The 21,700-nt window shown below is 35.0% G+C and overlaps 1 protein-coding gene across 1 annotated transcript; it reads right to left on the reverse strand.

Annotated features, from left to right (window-relative positions):
• Window positions 1-4,374: 4,374 nt before the first annotated feature.
• Window positions 4,375-4,998, reverse strand: LOC112506279. Its single transcript, XM_025110293.1, has one exon. It carries the CDS (start codon window positions 4,996-4,998, stop codon window positions 4,375-4,377), a length of 624 nt encoding a protein of 207 aa, XP_024966061.1.
• Window positions 4,999-21,700: the final 16,702 nt, after the last annotated feature.

A 21,700-nucleotide genomic window follows, 5' to 3' on the forward strand; every position in this document is an offset into this window, starting at 1 on the left:
CAAGTTAAATTACGTTACTTTTTTCATGCAATTTGCCCAATATTGAATCTTTGTAAGTTTTAGCCATTGTAATAAAGAACACTTAAAGATCACAAGTGTTAGTTGAAAGCCTAAATTGTCACATAAAATTTGCTCAAAATGACAAGTTTTCATATATTTGACTTGAAATTAGTACAAAACCAATACCAACATGTACCAACCTGGAAAAAAAAGTTAGTATCAAGTACAATTAGTTGGTATACAATATATGATTTTACATACTGATTATAATTAATTGGTACATGATATTAAGAAAACAAGCCTGGTATCGTACCAAGTCCAACCTAATATAAAGCAATTAAGCTTATATATTATAACTTTATAAACTAAAAGAGAACCTATTATATAACTTATAAACGAAAGATCTTTTTGAATTTTTTTTAACTAAACTTTCTTATTTGAGATATCTTATCCTCTGGACCAAACTTAAGCTTTTGAAGTACATTTTTTAATAAAAAAAACGGATATTTTGATGCAACTCGCCAAGAAAACCGTATATTTTGGAAACATGACATACACAAAAGTCGACTTTTATCAGGTTTGAGTTCAAGCTCAAAACATATAGCTAGTCCAATTTGAATTTTATACAAGCACAACTCGAATTTAAAGAAATTGGTATCGATTATTATTTTCCTTTAAAAGCTATCAAGATACATATATCAAATTGAAAGAGAAATAAGAAAACAATAACAAGAATCCCTAATAGTTTGGCAACAGGAGTGGACTAGATATGGTCAAATATAATATCCTCCAATACTCCCCCTCAAGTTGGAGTATGTAGATTGACAATACCCAACTTGCCAAGAAGTGACTGAAGCTGTTGAGCACCTAAGGGCTTCGTGAACAGGTCATCGATTTGTAGTTTGGTGTCAACATATAAAGGCTCAATTTCTTTCGATTCCATCTGCTCATGAACAAAATAACAATCCATTTCAACGTGCTTGGTCCTTTCATGGAAAACCGGATTGTTGGCGATGTGTCGAGCCGCTTGGTTGTCACAAAAGAGAGGCGTTGGTCCAATAGGGGGTGCTTCCAGCTCACAAAGTAACCATCGAACCCATAAAACTTCACTTACCGTTGTCGCTATGGCACGGTATTCTGCTTTAGCTGAAGATCGGGAGACCGCCGATTGTTTCTTGGACTTCCAAGAGATTGGGGCTCCACCGAAAAGAAGTAAGTAGCCAGTTTTTGAACGTTGAGTGTAAGGACACCTAAGCCAATCTGAGTCGCAATATGTAACTAGATTGGTACCTCCATTCTTTGGTAATAGAATACCTTGCCCAGGTATGGTTTTAAGGTAGCGAAGCACCCTAGTAACCGCATCCATATGGTTTTGTCTTGGATCAGCCACAAATTGACTTAAAACATTTACCGAATAGGCTATGTCCAATCTCGTGGCTTGCAAGTAAAGAAGTCTTCCCACAAGTCTTATATATTGATTAGCATCAACCTTCTCTTCCCCATCTCCTTTATCAAGCTTTAGATTTTGTTCCACGGGAAATGAACTCGGTCGATAGCCCTGAAGACCACTATATTCAAGAATGTTTGAGGTATACTTCCTTTGAATAAGAACCAAGCCTCTTGATGTGCGAGCCACTCGATTCCCAGAAAATATTTCAAGCTCCCAAGGTTATTAATGCTAAACATCTCATCCAATTGAGCTTTCATGTGCTGTATTTATCCATGTTGTTGCCAATGATTATGACATCGTCTACATATATTAGCACCGCAACATACACATCATCCACCTTATATATGAATAAAGAATGATCTGCTTTGCACTGATGGTATCCAAGTCGAGTAAGTGCAGTAGTAAACTTGTGATACCAGTTGCGAGACGCTTGTTTCATACCATATATTGACTTCTTTAATCTGTACACTCTCATTTCTTCCTTGGTGGAGAAGCTTTGAGGAATTTTCATGTACACTTCTTCTTCTAGATCACCATGCAAGAACACATTGTTGACGTCGAGTTGATGAACAATCCAATCTCGTTTGATGGCTAAGGCAAGTAGTGTTCTTACAGTCACCAATTTCGCAAGCGGGGTAAACGTCTCATGGTAATCCACACCCTCCATTTGAGTAAAACCTTTTGCAACGAGCCTTGCCTTGTACCGTTCGACTTCTCCACTTGGTTTGTATTTCACTTTGTAAACCCACTTGGACTCTATGGATTTCTTCCCAGGTGGAAACTTTTGAAGAATCCAAGTTTTATTTTGTTCAAGAGCGTGAATTTCCCTTTTCATAGCTTTCGTTCAATTATGATCCTGTGATGCCTGATAGAAATTCTTTGGCTCATCGTGGGAGTTGATGGCCGCTAAAAAAGCTTTATGAGATTCAAAAAACTTATCATAAGAGATGTAGTGAGCAAGGGGATGTAGCATGGAGGACGCCTGATTGACGGGAGGCTGTGAGTTGTCTACCGAGGGGGGAAGTTTTACAAGATAGTCATCTAGACGCTTCGGTTGAGACTTGGTCCTTCGTTTCGTAATATTTTCAACTTCATCGACTTGTTCAACGCCAACTTCACTCTGTATGGTGTCATGCATATTAGAAGTTGTTTCATGCATACCAATACCTCCTTCATTGTGATCAAGTTTCTGTGGAGAACTTTGTTCATAACCTTCAATAGAACCCACCTCATTGTCTCTTTCAATTGGTGAAGCTTGATTAGTTTCATCAATTACTCCCCCTGTCGCTTGATTCCTTTGGTTTATTTCAGCTTCATATATATTCTAAAAAAAACATCCTCCTTGCTTTCTCCTTTTGATTCAATATCAGAAAAGGGAAACACTTCTTCCACAAATTTTACGTCCATTGACACAATCATTTTTCTTTGTTCAGTATCGCAAATTTTGTAACCCTTAGTCTCACAAGGATAACCCATAAAGACGCCCGTTTTACCTCTTGGTTCAAACTTGTCACCTTTCGTGTTCGTGTTTCTGTAGTAGACTAAACACCCCAAAACTTTCATGTGCTCATAGTTAGGAATCCTTTTAAAAAGAATTTCAAAGGGTGTTTTGTTGTCTAAAACTTCGGATGGCAACATATTTATGATATAGGCTGTTGTCAAAATACATTCACCCCAAAATCTGATAGGTAAACTTGCTTCAAACCTTAAGGCCCGGGAAATTTCAAGAAGATGTCGATGTTTTCGTTCGACCACCCCATTTTGTTGTAGGGTGTGAGGACATGTTCTAAAAGAATCCCTTGTTTCGTGTAGAAATCATGCATGTAATTTGAGGTAAATTTACCTCCATTATCACATCTTATTGCTTTAATGGATTTTCCAAATTGAGTTTTGATCAAGTTGTAAAAATCGATTAAACAAATGCTTGATTCATGTTTGTGCTTGATCAAGTAAATCCAAACCACTCTACTATGGTCATCGATAATAGTTAAAAAGTAAGTTGCCCTTGATAAGGAAGGTACTCTATACGCACCCCATATATCACAATGCACTAAATCGAAACATTCTTTAGATTTTATTGAACTGACTGAAAAAGGTAGTCTAGCAAATTTTGCCTTCATACAAGAATCACAAGTTTTGTTTTCTGAATCAAAATAAATACTTGTAAGAGAATTAACCCGAGAAAGTTTGACATTGGAAGCATGACCGAGTCTTTTATGCCATGTATCAACAATAACCATCATCGCCTTTCTTTCTCCCTTTATTCCCCCCAATCGATATAAACCTCCATTGCACCTATCCGCTCCAATCAAACTCCTCGACCCCAAGCCCTGCATGACAAAGAAATCAGGAAAAAACGTAACAGCACAATGTAGATCTCTTGTTAACCGACGAACGGACAAAATGTTGCATTTGAGATTAGGTGTAAACAATACTCCCTTTAACATGGTTGCTCCCTTTAAAAGAAGTTCACCTTTCCCTTTTACAGGAATGGCATCCCCATTAGGAATTGTGATGGGTGTCTCGTGGGCATCTGTTGTTATATTTTTTAAGCAAATTATTTTGATAAGTAATGTGTTCAGTTGCCCCCCGAGTCAACAACCCAATCACAATCTAATTCAAAACTACCTGCCATGTTTGCCCTCGGCTTCGTTTCTGGGCCAGCGGTATCATCGTCACCACTAAAGTGTTTAACAAACATCTTATATTGCTCTTCTGTTATTCTTGGGATAGGACTCGAACCAGTTTCAACAAGTGCAGCTTTAGGCTTTGTCATCTCCCTTTTTTGCTTTTCCAGGCCACCATTCAGGGTACTCAATTCATTTGAAGCATCCTTGTCGGTTGTGCCCGTCTCTTCCACGAAAATTACAATGCTCAACTTTATTATAGAAGGTGCTTTTGTCTACCTTCTGCCCCTTTTTTTTCTACTGTTGTCCTTCGTGTTTTGCTGGAACAAAGGCTTGAAAAACAAATGCTTCTTGAGTCATTTTCTTAGCAAAGGAAACAACCCTCTGTTGCTCATCTTCAGCAACTAAATGATAAGCCGTCCCTAAGCTTGTTATTTGTTTCATTGCCAAAATCTGAGTCCGAATCACCGAAAATTCAATGTTAAGACCCATAAAAAATTCGTATGTTCTTTCCTTTTCTTTGAGTTCAACAAGTTTCTTCCCAAGCCCACACGTACATCCCTCACACGTGCAACGAGGAATCGGTGAAACCGATTGTATTTCGTCCCATAGGCCACATAAATTAGTATAGTAGGCTGGGACGGAAGTCCCGTCTTGTCGAGTCACCGTGAGCGAGTGTTTCAACTCATAACCTCTCGGTGCACTTTCCTTGCCAAACCTCTCCTTCAGGTCATCCCAAATTTCCGCAACACTGTTAGCGTACTTAACACTGCTACGTATTTCCTTCTCCATCAACGTAGTGAGCCAGCCTTTTATCATTGCATCGCAACGCATCCAGGCCATATAAGTGGATGGAGTCTTCTCTGGCTTCTTTATCGACCCATCGATGAAGCCAATTTTGGCAAACAAGATATTCGCCATCTCTTGTGCCCAATCATTGTAATTGCAGTCTCTGCATTTGTTTAGGATAATCGGAAGTGTGTATATAGAGCGGTGAGTTTGGGTCTATAAACTTGCCCTCGTTTTTGCGTGTGTTTTATTCACCGTCAACCATGATCAGGCGGCGGTTTTAGGGTTTTGATTATATGAAAGGTATCCACTGTGATCCCATAAAGAAATTGGTATCGATTATTATTTTCCTTCAAAGGCTATCAAGATACATATACCAAATTGAAAGAGAAAAATAAGGAAACTATAACAAGAATCCCTAATAGCTTGGCAACTACAACAAGAATCCCTAATAGTTTGGTAACAGGAGTGGACAAGATATGGTCAAATATAATATCCTTCAATAGAATTTTTATCAAGTTATTTGAGCAGTTTACATTTTCGACCTCATGAATCAAGCCTAAATTCTTCTTGCTACATTGAGACAACTAGTTAAGTTACCAAATAGAGTTTGAGTTGAGTTTAACCAAACACTATTAAATCCAGCTTAACTTGACACTTGTGCCACTCTACATAAAAGGTTTAAAAACTCACAAACAACTAAATGTAGCTAGACCCATTGGAAGAAATGGTTAAGACTAAGAGGTTGTTTGGTTGGTTTTTCATTAATCCATGAACATATAAATATCCGCGTGAATTAATGTCTGTATGGGTTGAGAAAGTTTTTGTTTGTGATAGTTTCTTAATTGATGGAAAAGACACGTTTTCTAATTGAAAAGGACATGTTTGGAATTTTTTTCTTGACTTTCTGTATAAAGTTTTCCTTATGAGTTTACTGAAAAAACAATTCCTATATTATTAAGCCGCTATTAATCAGTCATGCAAAACTAATCGAATAAGTTGTGAGTCTCATTAAGCTAATTGAGCTACTAAGACCATCTCCAATTAACCCTCTAATACCAATTTTAATAAACTAGAATTATATTTATCTTTAAGGTTTAAATTTAATTTAAATTTATCCAACTAATAAATACACGTCGTTAAAATAACATGATAAAGTTAATAAATATAAAGTTATTGTGGAAAAAAAAATATAAGGATATAATTTATAAAGTTAATAAATATAAGGGTTTTATTAGAAATATATGTAATTAAAAGAGAAAAGATTATACTTGAAATATTCTCGTTTAGAGTAGAAAATAGAGTAATACATTGGAGAAGACACAAGACATACATTATTTTTTACTCTATAACAAAGAGTAAAATAAAGAAATACATTGGAGATGTCATAACAAACAAACTCTAAAATCAGTTAAAATTAACCAAAACTCAGTTATAGCCTATGATTGATTTAACAGAAAAGAACAAAAAAATAAATTAATTGGGATATTAAGTAAGTCATTCAATTCAATTAGAAGTGATCGATTCAATTATAATTGGTTTAGATCGGGTCCAGAATTTCAACATCTAAATTGGAGCGGTCAATTTTCAAATTGTAATTTAAAATCCAATAAGAACCAAACTGATCAATCCAGTTACTCATTTAACCACCATCCAACTAATAAAAAAGTATAAAATTCATTATATTTTACGAATTTATTTTTAGTTGATATTTGTGTGTAGTGCTTTTTAAGAAATTTGGAAAATATGCAAATAATTTATTAAAATGATGGATTAATTGGTTGAAAATTAAATAAAAAATGTTGGATGGATCCAATCCAATCCAATCCAATCCAATCCAATAGATAGCCAATAGTAATATCCACTAGATGAAACTATCAGTTATCAAATGTTAATTGAGTTGAATCAGATGACAAAATATAATACCCAATGGATAGCAAGGCCGTTCTTGGTGGAGGACAGACTGGACGTACGCCAAGGGCCCACAAGAAATAGGAGCCCATATTTTTTTCGTATATACTATATAGTATGTAATAGTAGTTCAAAAAAATTAATAAATAAAAGAGATACAATTTTTATAATATCTAATATGATCCAAAACGAATTTTCCATTATAATAAATGCCCAAACATGTATTAATTTAATTACATTGGAGAAGAAACTATGTAAAAAAAATTTAATTGGATGTTCACTTTACAATATTGTTTATTGTTTCTCTAAGTTTTTTATCTACTACTAAAATCTAAAACTACTTTGTTTAGAAAACATTGATGTATCATCCATCATTCATCTCAGTGGCTTTTGATTATTCCATACACATGAATATTATTTTACATTACAATATAGTAGATTTCTTGTTATTAAATAAGAAAACTATAACCTTTTGAAAAGAGTTATCAACAATATGGGACGATCCAACTTATATCTATATTTACGATTTCAAACTATCAACTAGGGTTTTGAGATGCATGAATTTTCTTCTATATTATTCCATGAGCTGATTACAAAAATATATACAAGAGTACAATGCTTAAAATATATGGAAATTCTAAATTATCTTAATTGGCTAGCCTCTCTCTACAGAATGTACAACAAACTAGAGAGAGAAGATTGAATAAATCAATCCCGTAATTTGCTCTCGTCAACACTCCCCCTCAAGGTGGAGAATGGATGTCTATCATTCCCAGTTTGTCAAGAGAGCTATGAAAGATCCTTCCACACACAGCTTTCGCCAAGATGTCTGCTAGTTGATCTTTTGAGGGAACCAACGGGAGTTCGATTGTACCTTTTTCTAAATGGTCCTTAATGAAATGATGATCAACCTCCACATGTTTTATCCTATCATGATGGACTGGGTTATTTGCTATCTTGACTGCCACTTGATTGTCACAACTTAACCTCATCGGATTTGTAAGACCGATACCGAGGTCTCGCAATATCCTCAAAAGTTCACATACACCATGAACCATTCCTCGTAGTTCAAACTCTGCACTTGACCTAGCAACAACCTTCTGTTTCTTGCTTCTCCAAGTGACAAGATTTCCCCCAACAAATACAAAGTGTCCCGATGTTGACTTTCCATCAGTTCCGTCTCCTGCCAATCTGCATCCGTGAATCCACTTACCCATATACTTTGATTCTTTGCGAAAAACAACCCTTTTCCAGGAGATGCCTTCAAGTATCTGAGGATTCTGTATACGGCTTCCATGTGATCTTCACTTGGAGCATGCATAAATCGACTTACCACACTGACAGCGTATGCTATGTCTGGACGAGTATGAGACATGTAAATTAACTTCCCGGCTAGCCGTTGGTACCTTTCTTTATTTGTTGGGACTTGATCCGCACGAATCATCAACCCGTGGTTTACTTCTATAGGAGTATCAGCTGGTTGACAGTCAAGCATACCGGTTTTAGCTAGAAGATCCAGCACATACTTTCATTGACACATGGATATGCCTTGCATTGATCATGCTACTTCTATACCCAAAAAATATTTCAAGTTTCCAAGAACTTTGAGTTCGAACTCAGTCACCAGAATTTTTTGAAGATTTGTTATCTCCTCTTAATGATTTCCGGTGACGACCATATCATCTACGTACACAATCAATAACGTTACGTTCTTCTTTTGTCCCTTCACGAAGAGAGTGTGATCCACATCACTCTGCTTATAGCCAATTTTCTTCATGAAGCTAGAAAATTTCCCAAACCACGCACGAGGGGATTGTTTCAACCCATACAACGCTATCCTTAGTTTACATACTTTGTGTTTGTAGTGTAACCCAGGAGGGGATTCCATATAAACTTCTTCTTCGAGGTGCCGTTCAGGAACACATTTTTCACATCAAATTTATCGTAGAGGCTAATCTTGGTTCGCTGCTATAGACAAAAGGATACGAATGGTATTTATTTTTGCTATAGGAGCAAACGTGTCTCCATAATCGATCCCATATTTTTGAGTGTACCCTTTAGCTACAAGTCTTGCTTTGTACCTGTCAATATTCCCTTCTGAGTTGAGTTTGACAGTGAATATACATCTGCATCCTACGGGTTTCTTTCTTGGAGGGAGATTCACCAACTCCCAAGTACGATTCTTTTGATGGGCTTCCATTTCATCGTTCATTGCTTTCTTCCACTTGTGGTCTTTCAGTGCTTCTTGAACATTTTCAGAATAGACAGAAATGACAACTGGTCTACCAGAAGTGCTTGAGATTTGGCTAGCCGATGCGAGGATACATAATTGTTGATGGGGCATTTCTCCTTCGCCTTGAGATCGGGTTGATATCGCTTTACGGGGACTCCTCGGTTATGCCTTACAGGATACCTTGGTTCAGGTTCGGAAGGGATGTCATTGTTCAGGGTATCCTGCAAAACTGAATCATTAGGGTTAGTGGTTACTAACGGCAATTCATGTGGACTTTCGGTAGCGGTGACCGGTGGGGAAGTTGTATCATCTTGATCTTCAATAGTTTCCTCCATATGTGTTCCATTATAATCTTCTTCTTCATTTTCGTTGTTTGGAATATTGAGTGTTTCACCCTGCAGATCCCTTTCTTCATTGCCTTCAAATATGTTATCTTCCTTCATATTAGATGCTTTATCCCCCTGAAGAGAACACTCACCTCTGGAAAATTGAATATTTTCATGAAATACGTCTCTGGTGATGTGCATTTTCTTCTCCGTAGGGTCATAACAACAGTAACCCTTTTTGAAATCTGCGTACCCTAGGAAGATACAACGAACAACTCAAGGTTCTAGTTTACCTAGGTTTTGATGCACATAAGATGTGCACCAAAAAACCCTTGGTTCCAGATTGATGCTTGCTGAGATTTTCACAAGTTCTTGAAGCTTTTGGATTTGAGTCTTAAATTCGATGACTCGAGATGGAGTTCTGTTCATGAGGTAAGCTGCGGACCGAACAGCCTCACCCAGTATTGACGTGGGACATTCATGTCAAACAAGGATGCTTGAACAATCTCTAGAAGTTGTCGATTTCTTCTTTCTACTAATCCGTTTTGTTGGGGTGTTCCAACGCACGAGGTTTGATGCCTTACGGAATTATCTTTACAAAAATTTTCCATATCTTGGTTGACATACTTGGTTCCGTTGTTAGATTGCACTACCTGGATGTCACACTTGTATTGTGATTTGACTGTTCAGATTAATTCCTAAAAAACTGTACATACTTCGCCTTTGTGCTTAAGAAGGGAAATCCATATCATGCGGGTATATTCATCAATAAAAGTCACAAAGTAACGAGCACCGTTAAGTGTAGAGATTTGAGCTGGGCCCCATGCATCAGAGTGATAGTCATTAAAAGAATCAAATTCTTATTATCACTTGGAGCATACGAGGTTTTATGGCTTTTCGCCATTTCACAAATACCACATTTAAAGTGATCAGTTTTTCCAATAAACAAACTTGGTTTCAATATTCGAAGGTAGCTAAACGACAAATTCCTAATCTACGATGCCGCAACCACGCCAACGTCTTATTCCCTTGAGTTATCCCGGTATTAAGAGCTTCACCATACTTCTGATCCTCGAGATAGTACAACTAGTACCATAGCCAAGAATCCTCTGTGTCTTAATGTCCTGGAACATACACTCAACAGGCCAGAAAGTTGCAAAAAAATTCAAATTCTTTGTAATTTGAGGTATAGATAAGAGATTAGAGGATAATGAAGGAACGACAAGAACATTCTCAAGATTCATAGATCCAGATACTTGCACTGGCCCTTCACCAGTCACACGTGCGGTTCCTCCTTTTGCCGTGAGGATCTTGGATTGTTTCGGTGGGCACATGGATACAAGTTTACATGGATCATTTTTCATATGATCAGTTGCTCTGGTGTCAATGATCCAACTACCATCAATAGTAGAGTTAGTTTTAGACATACCAGATTCGTTCATTTGTTCAGCATGCGCAACAATAGGAACCGATGCTTGACCTATTTTTCTTCGTGGCCTCTTTGAGAAATCCCACCATTCTGGATTCCCGATGATCTCATATCATCGCTGCTTTGAGTGTCCTTCTTCTCCACACTGGGCGCATGTAAGAGAGCTTCCTTTATTATTCGGATTCTTTCCTTTCTGAAATCGGTTCCTAGTTGCCGAATGGACCATTCCATCAGCTTCAACCTTCGGTTCTTCCATTGTATTTCTTTGGTTCTGATCTTTTCGAACATAGGCATAACAAGATTGAAGATCGAGAGGAGCATCTTTTCTCAGAATTTCACTTCTGGCGTGGTTGAATTCTGGATCAAGGCTTGCGAGAAAGATGTGAACACGAAGGCGGGCTAGGGTTTTATGAAGGGATACGGCTTGTGTAACACTTTCTTCTTAAGTTGTGATGCGAGTGTCAATTTCTTGGAATATGCTGACCAGTTCATTGTAATAGGTGGGCAAAGGTCTACCATTTTAGCGAGTTGTGAATGATCTTCAGTTTAGTTCGAATAGTTGTGTTTCGTCAGAACCATCGTAGAAGGTTTTCGCGACCGCTTCCCAAATTTCTTTCACCATTTGAAGTCGAATGAATCGTTGAATCAAGGAGGGGCTCATCGAATCAATAAGCCAGCTCTAGACACGATTGTTGTCGATTAGCCAGTTTTCCAGTAGTTTTTCATCTATGGGTTTTGGACTCTTTCCGATGAGGAATCCGGACTTATTTCTTGCTCCAATGCGCATCTCCATCAATTGTGACCACAAAGGGTAATTCGAATCATCAAGGATGATTCCGGTGGGAAAGGGAGCATCCTATATATTCTAGACGATGACACGAGGGTCCTTATCTCCCATGATGCAGACCTGACTCGATTAAAAAAATGTTTCAGTGGTTTACGTACGGCCCTGCTCTGATACCATATCAACTAGGGTTTCGAGATGCAGACTTTTTTTTCTATATTATTTTATGAGCTGATTACAAGAATATATACAAGAGTACAATGCTTAAAATTTATGAAAATTCTAAATTATCTTAATTGACTAGCCTCTATCTATGGAATGTACAACAAACTGGAGAGAGAAGATTGAATAAATCAATCCCCTAATTTGCTCTCGTTAACACAAACTATCATGTTTTTTCATACATTATTGACTCCTTGTTACCTAATATTAGGTGCATGGATTTTATGTACTCTCAAATTGCTAAAACAAGAATAAGATCTCAAATTATAACCAATATGGATTTTTGATTCTAAAAATTGATGTTTTTAATAAGTTTGTTTTAATCCTAACACTTTAAATGATGATGAAAACATTAACATAATTTGACATGGAAACCCAAATGATTTATATAAAATGTTACTCTAAATAGTCAGCATTGTGGCCGTTGGACCCAAATGATGTCAATTTATATAATAAAGGTATATTATTGAATGTAGTTGGGTGTGGAATGGATTTATGATAATTATCTTGGAGGTTGGTACATAAACTTCATTTTTATATTATTATCTTTATAAAATTAACAAAATGATAATATATTTGGAAATTGACATTTGATCCAATCCAATAGATAATCAATAGTAATATCCACCGGATGAAACTATCAGTTATCAAATGTTAGTTGAGTTGAATCAGATGACAATATGTAATAGCCAATGGATAGTTGAATCATATTGATAACTCTCAATTTGTGAGAGTTATTTGTTGTTCAAATACCTCTATTTTATTGTGTCTTTGGTACCCATTTTGCTCTTATCCAGTATTTTTGGTCCAAAATATGTTAAGAGGTGATGAAAGGTTAAGAATTTAATTATTTTTTAAAAAACCCATTATTGTTGGTAAACTGTCCACTTTTTGCTCACATTTTTCCTATGACGTATTTTCCTCAAGACGGATTTGAACAAAATTCAAATATTAGCTCTCTTGGGTATTAATGGGATTTAATTTTGAAATCAGATCCGAAAATCTTGAGTTACTTGGAAGAATGCGCCTGGTTGAATTATAAAATGTCAATAAAGTAACCCTACCATTATTTTAATGAAAAAACCTTCCTTACCTTTTCATTATTTTAATGGTTATGTAACTTTATCTTTCTCAACCTTTCAAGAAAAAAAGTGAATAGGCCTGAAAAAGTAGACAAGAAATGATAGGGGGTCTTTACATTCTAGTCGATGAAGACTTTCTTCCTTTGGACGAAGAGTTTGTCCGGTTCTCACTTTTTCACTATATATTGAAGCTTTTCTCTCATTTGGAAGAGAACCACTCCATCAATAATTCAGCTAAGCAACCTTGGAGCATTCTCTCAAGCTCTACAGCAGTAGAGCAAGTTTAATTTCTGCTTTTAATTTTATTTTCGTACTTAGTCTTTAATTCTCGCCACTGTGTATTGTATGCCCCCTGTGGGCAACATTTTAAGTGTTATTTTCAGTTCAAGTATTTATTATGCATTTTTCTTCTTATGTTTCCTCTATATTTTCTAATTTTATTATGAGCTAAGCACCCCTTTGGGTGTGGGTGTGGGTGTGAGTCAAACTTAAGAATTTGAAGGCGTACTTGGGCGTTGCCAATTTTATTGATTCTTAAGCTTGGTCATTTAAGTCGGGACTTAAGCTCAACGCAGATAAGCTGATCACTTTGAAGTGTTAATATTAGATTCTTGATCCAGAGATGGACGGATCTGAAATACAGCTTAGATGATGCACAAAGATTTGAGAGAGTCTTTGATAATCACGCAGAGATGCGGGTTTTGCATGTTTTTAGCTAATATTCAGATATTAGTCGAGTTTATACTACAAAGTATTGTGAGTATAAATCTTCAGGCTAGTGGAACCATATATCTTTTTATCTATTAGCTAATTCGGCAAATTAAAGATTGATAAAACTGGACGCTTTGTGGGCATTCTGTGGGCACAGTATATAAGAATTCACTTTCAAAAGATCAGAGTTCTTATAGAAGTCCCATGAGTTCCTGACCAAACTGTTCCAACAATATTCTTAAGGGAAGCATTGCACCCATACCCATCTTTTAATATTAAAAGTTTATTTCGTATTTCTAAGCTTTGCACAATCAAAACTCAAATATTTTCTCAAACCGAAACATGTTCAAGAAGTTCATAAAAATCTCAGATTCTCAGTAAGTCCAGTCCCTGTGGAAACGATCTTGGTACTATACCACTTTATTACTTGAAGCGATCATAGTGTCGACGTGCACTTGCATCGCCACTTTAGGGATTTTGTGCCCACTGTGTGCACACTTACGATTCTAGCACATCACACATTAAATCCACCTAATATTTATTGGATTTCAACTGATAAATACAACAACATAACACCAAAATATAAAACATAAAACCTACAAAAAGAAAACATTCATAATGCTAATAACATATCCAATTTTGTACACTCTAAATCAACTTAAAGTATTTAAAGACTTATGCTAAGACATTGAACCATATATTAATCGAATCGACTCCAAATTTAACTCTACACACGATCGTTAAATGTATAAAACATAGCTTAAAAAAGGGCTAATGTAACAAAATACAAAGATTTAAGTTTGATAGATAATACTTCTCGATGATGTAAGACCGTTGATTGCAACCTAAACAGGTTCCATCTTATGCTACTATGACCTCTATAATCGTGTTATTGATGTTTACTACAAATTTTGACCATAAATGAGGCTATTCAGACTCAAAAATATTAAAAGACTTATTTTAACTCAAAATATTATTGATATACACAGAGTTTTCCACTGTTGACATCCTATTAGACTTTTGAAGGATGAATATTGAAAGGGTACCGTCCTATTAGATTATGGTTATAAGACTTGCTAGTGTTAATTGTCCTATTAGATATTGTTGGTCTCGTTAGGGTCTACAAGATGTGTATAACAGTTTGTAGAAGGGGGGGATGAATACATACATAATATTTTCAAATTTAAAATGTATATTGATAAGAGAAGATCAATACAAATTTTAGTAGACTGTTTGCGAAAAGATAAGGTAAGAAAATAACCTATCTAAACAATCTTTGGTTACACACAGAGTCTTAGCAAATAAGAAAAGATATGTTGTAGAGAAAAGTTCTTTTACTTAAGCTTCAAGAATGCTCAAAGTAAGAATTAGGTTAAGAGAGTGTGTTGCGCGCGCACTCTGCATGGAGAAGAAATACTTCTATTTATACTCATTGCATTAAATGTAAATTTAATGCAATATGGTAGGGTTAGAGTGCGTGTCAAGCCTTAAGAGGAGGGCTTGTCCTTTGCTACAGTTAATAGTACAAAAAGCCTATTCATGAACAGACATCCTTACCTAAAGTTGGTGGGTAATAGAGTCAACTAGTCGGCTCCGTACCGTACTAACATTTAGAAATGGTATGGGTTTGTCCTTTGTGTGTATAAGAACAAGACAACAACAATTGTGTATGGCAAACTTCCTTTGATCGCTGAGTGCTGGAATAACCTGGAGGTCTCTTCAGCATTCGTTGAGGCTTGAGCAGTCTTCACACATATGTAGACATGCTTGTAATCACTGAGTACCGCTTCAGATCACGTACTCGCCAGTCTCTAATCTTCAGTTTCAGTCTTCGACATTAGCTGAAGGTTCTTTGGTGTGAGTGTTGTCTTCTTGAAGTATCGTGAAGATCGCTGGAACTGAAAAGACAGAAACACAAATACTTCGTATAAGTGGAAAGGGATTATCATCAAATTACTGAGAGAGATGATCAATATATATATATATATATATTGATAAAGAAGGATCAATACAGATTTTACAAGATTGTTTGCGGAAAGATAAAGTAAATATAACCTATCTAAAAAATCTAAGTTACACACTAATTCTTAGCAAAGAGAAATGAGTTGTTTAAGACTTAGAAGAAAGTAAGTTCTTTCTGGGTAAGAACTATTTAGAATAGTAGAAAGGGATTCTAACTTGCTTTTGAAGATAAGCATATTGTGTTCTTAGATGTGTGTTCTGTTACTTATGAACATAAGTTAGGGTTCAAGAGTAAGCATCAATATATCTGCATGGAGATAGAACACATCTATTTATACTCATTGCATTAAATGCACATTTAATGCAATGCATTAGGGTTTGAACACGTGTCAAGCCTTTAGAGAAATAATTGTCATTTGCTACAGTGAATAGTACAAAAGCCTATTCATGAGCAGACATCCTTTCATGGAGTTGGTGGGTAGTAGAGTCAACTAATAAGCTCCGTACCGTACTATGATCTAGAAAGGGTATGGGTTTGTCCTTTGTATGTGTAAGGACAAGACAAAAATAATCGTGCTCAACAAGCTTCTTTTGATCGCTGAATGCTGGAATAACCTGAAGGTCTCTTCAGCATTCGCTGAGGCTTGGACAATCTTCACACATATATAGACAAGGTTGTAATCACTGACTACCGCTTCAGATCACGCACTCGCCAGTCTCTAATCTTTAATTTCAGTCTTCGACATTCGCTAAAGGTTCTTTGGTGTGAGTTTTGTCTTCTTGAAGTMTCGTTGTCGCTGATTGGATTTACAATACAAGTTCTTCAGCGATCACTGAACAGACTCGGTGATGATCGCTGGAACTGAAAACAGAAACATAAATACTTCGTATAGGGTAAAATGAATTTATCATCAAATCAATGAAAAAGGGGATCAACATATATTATAGTAACAGGGTCTCAATAATCAGACGTTCCTAACATACTTTACAATAACAATACTTCCATGAATAGGTGTCCATAAAGTTTATTATGAGAATTGTTGTATGAGTGTCTTATAAATCATAAGATATACAAAAAGTAATTAATCTTACTATCCTTTTTACATGACAATTCTTGAAAATCTTCCTATTAAAGAATCTTAAAAACCGTTCTTTCTTTTGTTGTAGTGTCGATATAAACCACTTGTCAACCGAAAGTATCAGCCAACTACTTACCCACAAACACAATACTTTCAACAACACGAAAAGCCATCAAACTCAAATAGAAACAAAGATCGAAAGGATGATCAAGTAATGCCTCAACATGAAGTTGCAAAAAAGGGTATACATGCCATACAACATGCGAGGAATTCAAAATCTTGATCAAAGTATACTGATAAAGAAAGATCTAAGATATTAGGTAACGAAATCCTAATAGCTTTATGACTCATTATTTATGGTTAATTACCAAATTATCCCTGTAAAATTTTGATGGACGATTTTGCCCCTATTAACTAATTATATAAAGTGTAGTTATCTTCGTACTTTAATATGTCATAGTTTTCATCTTATTCTCTTATTAATAGTGTGTTTTATATTAAATATGTCATGAAAAATGCAAGCATGGCTTGGGGAGGGATTTTTCTTTCAAGAAGTGGATTCAAAATTAAAGTAAGGAGTGACAAATATGAAAATAAGAGCTTCTGTTCGTAAAATTTGTGAACTAAATTGGTCCTAGTTACTCTTCGGGACAGAGAGTTGTCTCGTGCCCCTAGGTATTCTCTTTCATTTTTAAATTATCAGAAAACATTTAACTTATTTATTATACTTCATAAATTTATTTACATACAATTTATAATAAAGTATTAACAAATATTAGAACTAAAATATAATTTATAATCAAATAAATTAAAATTATATAAACATCAAATCTGAAGGACCATTTTATACTTTTAAAAATAATTCAACTACCAAATTGGTATGAAGGAATAGCATAATTGATACTAGCGATGGCAAAACTGGCCCATCATCGGTTATAGGACCGAAATTTAGGATTGGTTATGAATTTGGAGCGATTCATGGTAGGCATGGAAATGGGTCCCGATTCGTTGGGGAACCCGGTTCATCCGTCCCGGTCGGGGACGGGGATTCCTCGTTTGTCTCAAATCGAGGATAGGGACGGGGACGGGTATGGTACTCTCTGTCCCGTCCCGTACTCGTTATATATATTAATTAATAAATTATATATATATATATATATATATATATACATATACATACATATATATTATTAATTTCAACTAAAGCGTTAATTCATAATTTCCTATTTCCTAACTAGGTTTATAATCTAAAATTGTTATTTTTTGGATGTTAAGTCAAAATTACTCGATAAGTTTTGTATATTACTCAATATCTTTTGGTACATGTGAATTTGATTTTTTTTATTAAATTAATTTTTTTTGGTTTTAGGTTATTAGTTTTTTTTGATGTTGTGGTTTTTTTGTATTAAATTAAATTCATTTTGATTTTAGGTTTATTGAAAATGTTTGAGATTTAAACATGTATGGTCTCTCACATATTTAATTTAAAACAACTTACATAAACGGAAAAAAAAATCCCCCGTTTTCCCATTGGGGTGGGGATGTGGATGCGATTATATTCACCAGCAGGGATGGGGACGGGGACGGGGACGGGGACGGGGACGGGGATTGAGGTCCCCGCCCTATTCCCATGTCTAATTCATGGGACCAGGACTGATCGGGACCGGTTATGGTCCGACCCGAAATTTCAAAAAAACTAGCCGTTTTATAGCCCATTATGTAGCCATTTTTATTTATTTGTTGCCTTCTAAACACTGTAAATATTTGTCTTGGTTGAGGGGTTTACATACCAAATTCTCAATTCGCAGAAAACGTAAAAAAGTTCACAATTCTCGGTTTCTCGCTATATTTTGTGAATTCGACTCGTATTCATTTATTGTTTCCACTTCAAAATTCTCATTTATTTCTCTCTTCGTCTTACAAAATGTCCGGTGAACAACATGATGCATCAAACGAACAAGTTGTCAAAGTTCTCGCCAAATACGGACGAAAATCCGAGATTTCAACAACCCTCACGTTACGAAATTGATCCATAAAACACTACAACCATGATAAAAGTCGGTAAGTCGTCAAACCCTTAGACGCGATGCAATTAGAATGTGGAAAATGTGTCGAGTTGAAATGCAACAAATGTTATCTTTTGCCAAACAACATTTCTTTAACGTGTGATATATGGAGCGCACCATACGGATTGCCGGTTTCATATATATGCATAACGACACATTGGATTGAGCCTTCATCGTGGCATTTATTCAAACGTGTAATCGCGTTTGAACCGTTTGGTGCGCCACATTTGGGTGCACGTCAATTTTCAATTATCAAAAATGTCTTGCATTTTATAATTTAAATATTAAAATAATTAACATTTTATTTGATAACGCTAGTAATAACAATCTATGTGTGAAAAAATTAAAGTGACATTTGATACATATTTTAAACGGTAAATTATTTCGTACACATTGTTGTGCACACATAATAAATTTAGCCGTTCAAGATGGTTTAAATACTTACACTTATGTTGTGGCGTATTTTCACAAAGGGTAAGAAAATGAATGCGGAATATAGAAAATATTGTGATAATGTTAGTTTCAAAGCTTTGGGACCAAGGTTCGATATGCCCATTCGTTGGAATTCGACTTATTTTATGTTTGGAAATTTGATAAAACAAAAAAAAATTATATTTTTTAATTTTATAGATCATTACCCGCAAAATTCTATTGAAAATCTTGAGTGGGTCGTTGTTGAAAGATTGTACAATATTTTAGGCGATTTTAAAAATGCGACAACATTTTTATCTGGTATTTATTATCCAACAAGCCCTTTAGTTTTCAACCAATTATATATTTTGATAAGTAAGATTTCCCAAACAAAAATCATCACGATTGGGGAAAGTTGATGAATTCAATGAAAAAGAAATTGTTAAAAGATTTTATGAGCATCCCATTTGCTTTTCTTTGTGCTGCGACGTTAAACTCGTATTTAAATGTTATTGATGTTGAAGTTTTAATTACACAAATATGTGGTTCTGATACGACTACAGATAATTCTTTTTCAAGGAAACAAAAACGTTTGTTTAATCGTAATTTTCAAGATTTATTTGATCAATATAATCATTTTTATGGAGGAGGAAACCAACAACAAAGCTCTTCAAGTCGTGTGTTTGCAGGTTCTAGTTCTTCTAGTGGTCATCGACAAAGTCGGAAAGAGTAGTTTACTAATTTAATGAATGAGGATTTAAATTAATCAAGTAAAAGAGTCGATTTGATAATGATTTGGGTGAACTAAATATGTATATGCATACTAACCTATGGCCGCATGCCCTGCAAATGATGTCGAAGATTTTGAAAAAAATGATCTATTACATTTTTAGAAACATAAACAACCTTAATTCCAGGTTTTGGCATGCATAGCACATGATATACTAACAATCCAAGCTAATACCGTAGTTTCAGAGTTCGCCTTTTCTCTTAGTGGCAGGATCATTTTGATACGTCGGGTAAGACTAAGCCTGGAGTCCGTGGAGTGTTGCATTTGTTCAAAGGATTACTTAAATAGCGTTGATAGAATTCAACACACGACATCGTTAGAGATGGAGATTGAAGCGGTGGAAGAAAATTTGGAAGAAAATGAAATCGTCATGAGACTAAAAACGCCGTCAACTACCGATACCGAGGGCATTTACTCATAATATGACGATGATGAGGAACTCGACATTGATGACCTGGATGACCAAGAGGCTATTAGAAGAATTCAAGACACCGAAATTCTTCATATTAATTCGACATGGGATACCGATGATGATTGACGAATAAGTGTATTTTCAAATAATTTTATATGTATTTTTGTAAGACAATATAATTTTAATTATAATAAAATGCAACTTTAAAGTGTATTTGAATGACTCAATTACAAATTTTATAATGTATTAAAAATATATATCATTAAAAAAAATTTAAAAATTATTTTTTAATGATCAGGACCAGCGGCCCGTAATCGATTACACTATAGCTTAACCGGGCTCACTCTTTTCGACCAGGACTGGTTATGGTTGGCGCCATTGAGGTCCGGGCCCGATAAAGACCCGCCCGGCCCGTCCCAGGACCGGTTTTTAACCATCACTAGTTGATAGTATATCATTTAGCAAAGTCAAAATGATGTACCAATTGATGTTGGGTTAAATGTTATAAAAGATTAAATCACAACTCAATGGTTAAAAGCCCAAAAGGCCCAAACCCATTAAGGGTCGAGTCGGTTCCTATTTCGTTTTAAAATTTTGACTTTTTGAATAGCCCAAAATAAAATCATAATTCAATGTTATTTACTTATATTAAAATTGATAAAGAAATTAATTACGAATACATTGTTACAGTATCGGTTATTGTTGATAGTGTTAAATTTTACCGATAAGCGCTTACTAAGTAAGTGTTTGGTAAACCCATCAATCATATTATCAAATACCATAAATACTTAGTGAATTATTTTTAAAACATACATTTTAAACCTCACAGTTATTTATTTATTTTATATAATATCCCTTAGTTTTTCGTTTTACGCTCTTATCATATTAAAATACATAATCACATATCAATTAAAATACATTGGAAATATGTTTCTTTTTTTTACAAATTATATTTTTACGATCGTTTCGTCAATATCTTCAGAATAAGCTCAATCTTGAATATTTTGGATTTAATAATATCATAACTTTGGGTTTAAAATAAATTCAACTTTAGGTTTCATTGCTTTTATAAATACAATTCTATTTTAGTTTTGAATTTTAGAGTTTATAATAAATATAAACTTCATACCGTTAATTTACATTAAAACTTGATAAATCAATGTATTGTACGAATATCCAACTAGTATTATTAGAGAACAGAGATGCAAGCTTAAAGCCCAATTTGAAAATGCAGAGGCCTAACAAACCTAGGCCCAAATTTAGTTTTGAAAATGTAAAAGGATATCTTAAAAACTTAAATCAATTAAAATATTTTAAAATATAATTGAAATAAATATTTAATAATATAATATATTAATTAAATCAAACAATATGGTAGAAAAAATAATAATATATTGATTAAAAAAATTTCAAATT

This window comes from Cynara cardunculus, assembly GCF_001531365.2.
Source record: "Cynara cardunculus var. scolymus isolate 2C chromosome LG 1, CcrdV1, whole genome shotgun sequence".
Lineage (NCBI taxonomy): Eukaryota > Viridiplantae > Streptophyta > Magnoliopsida > Asterales > Asteraceae > Cynara > Cynara cardunculus.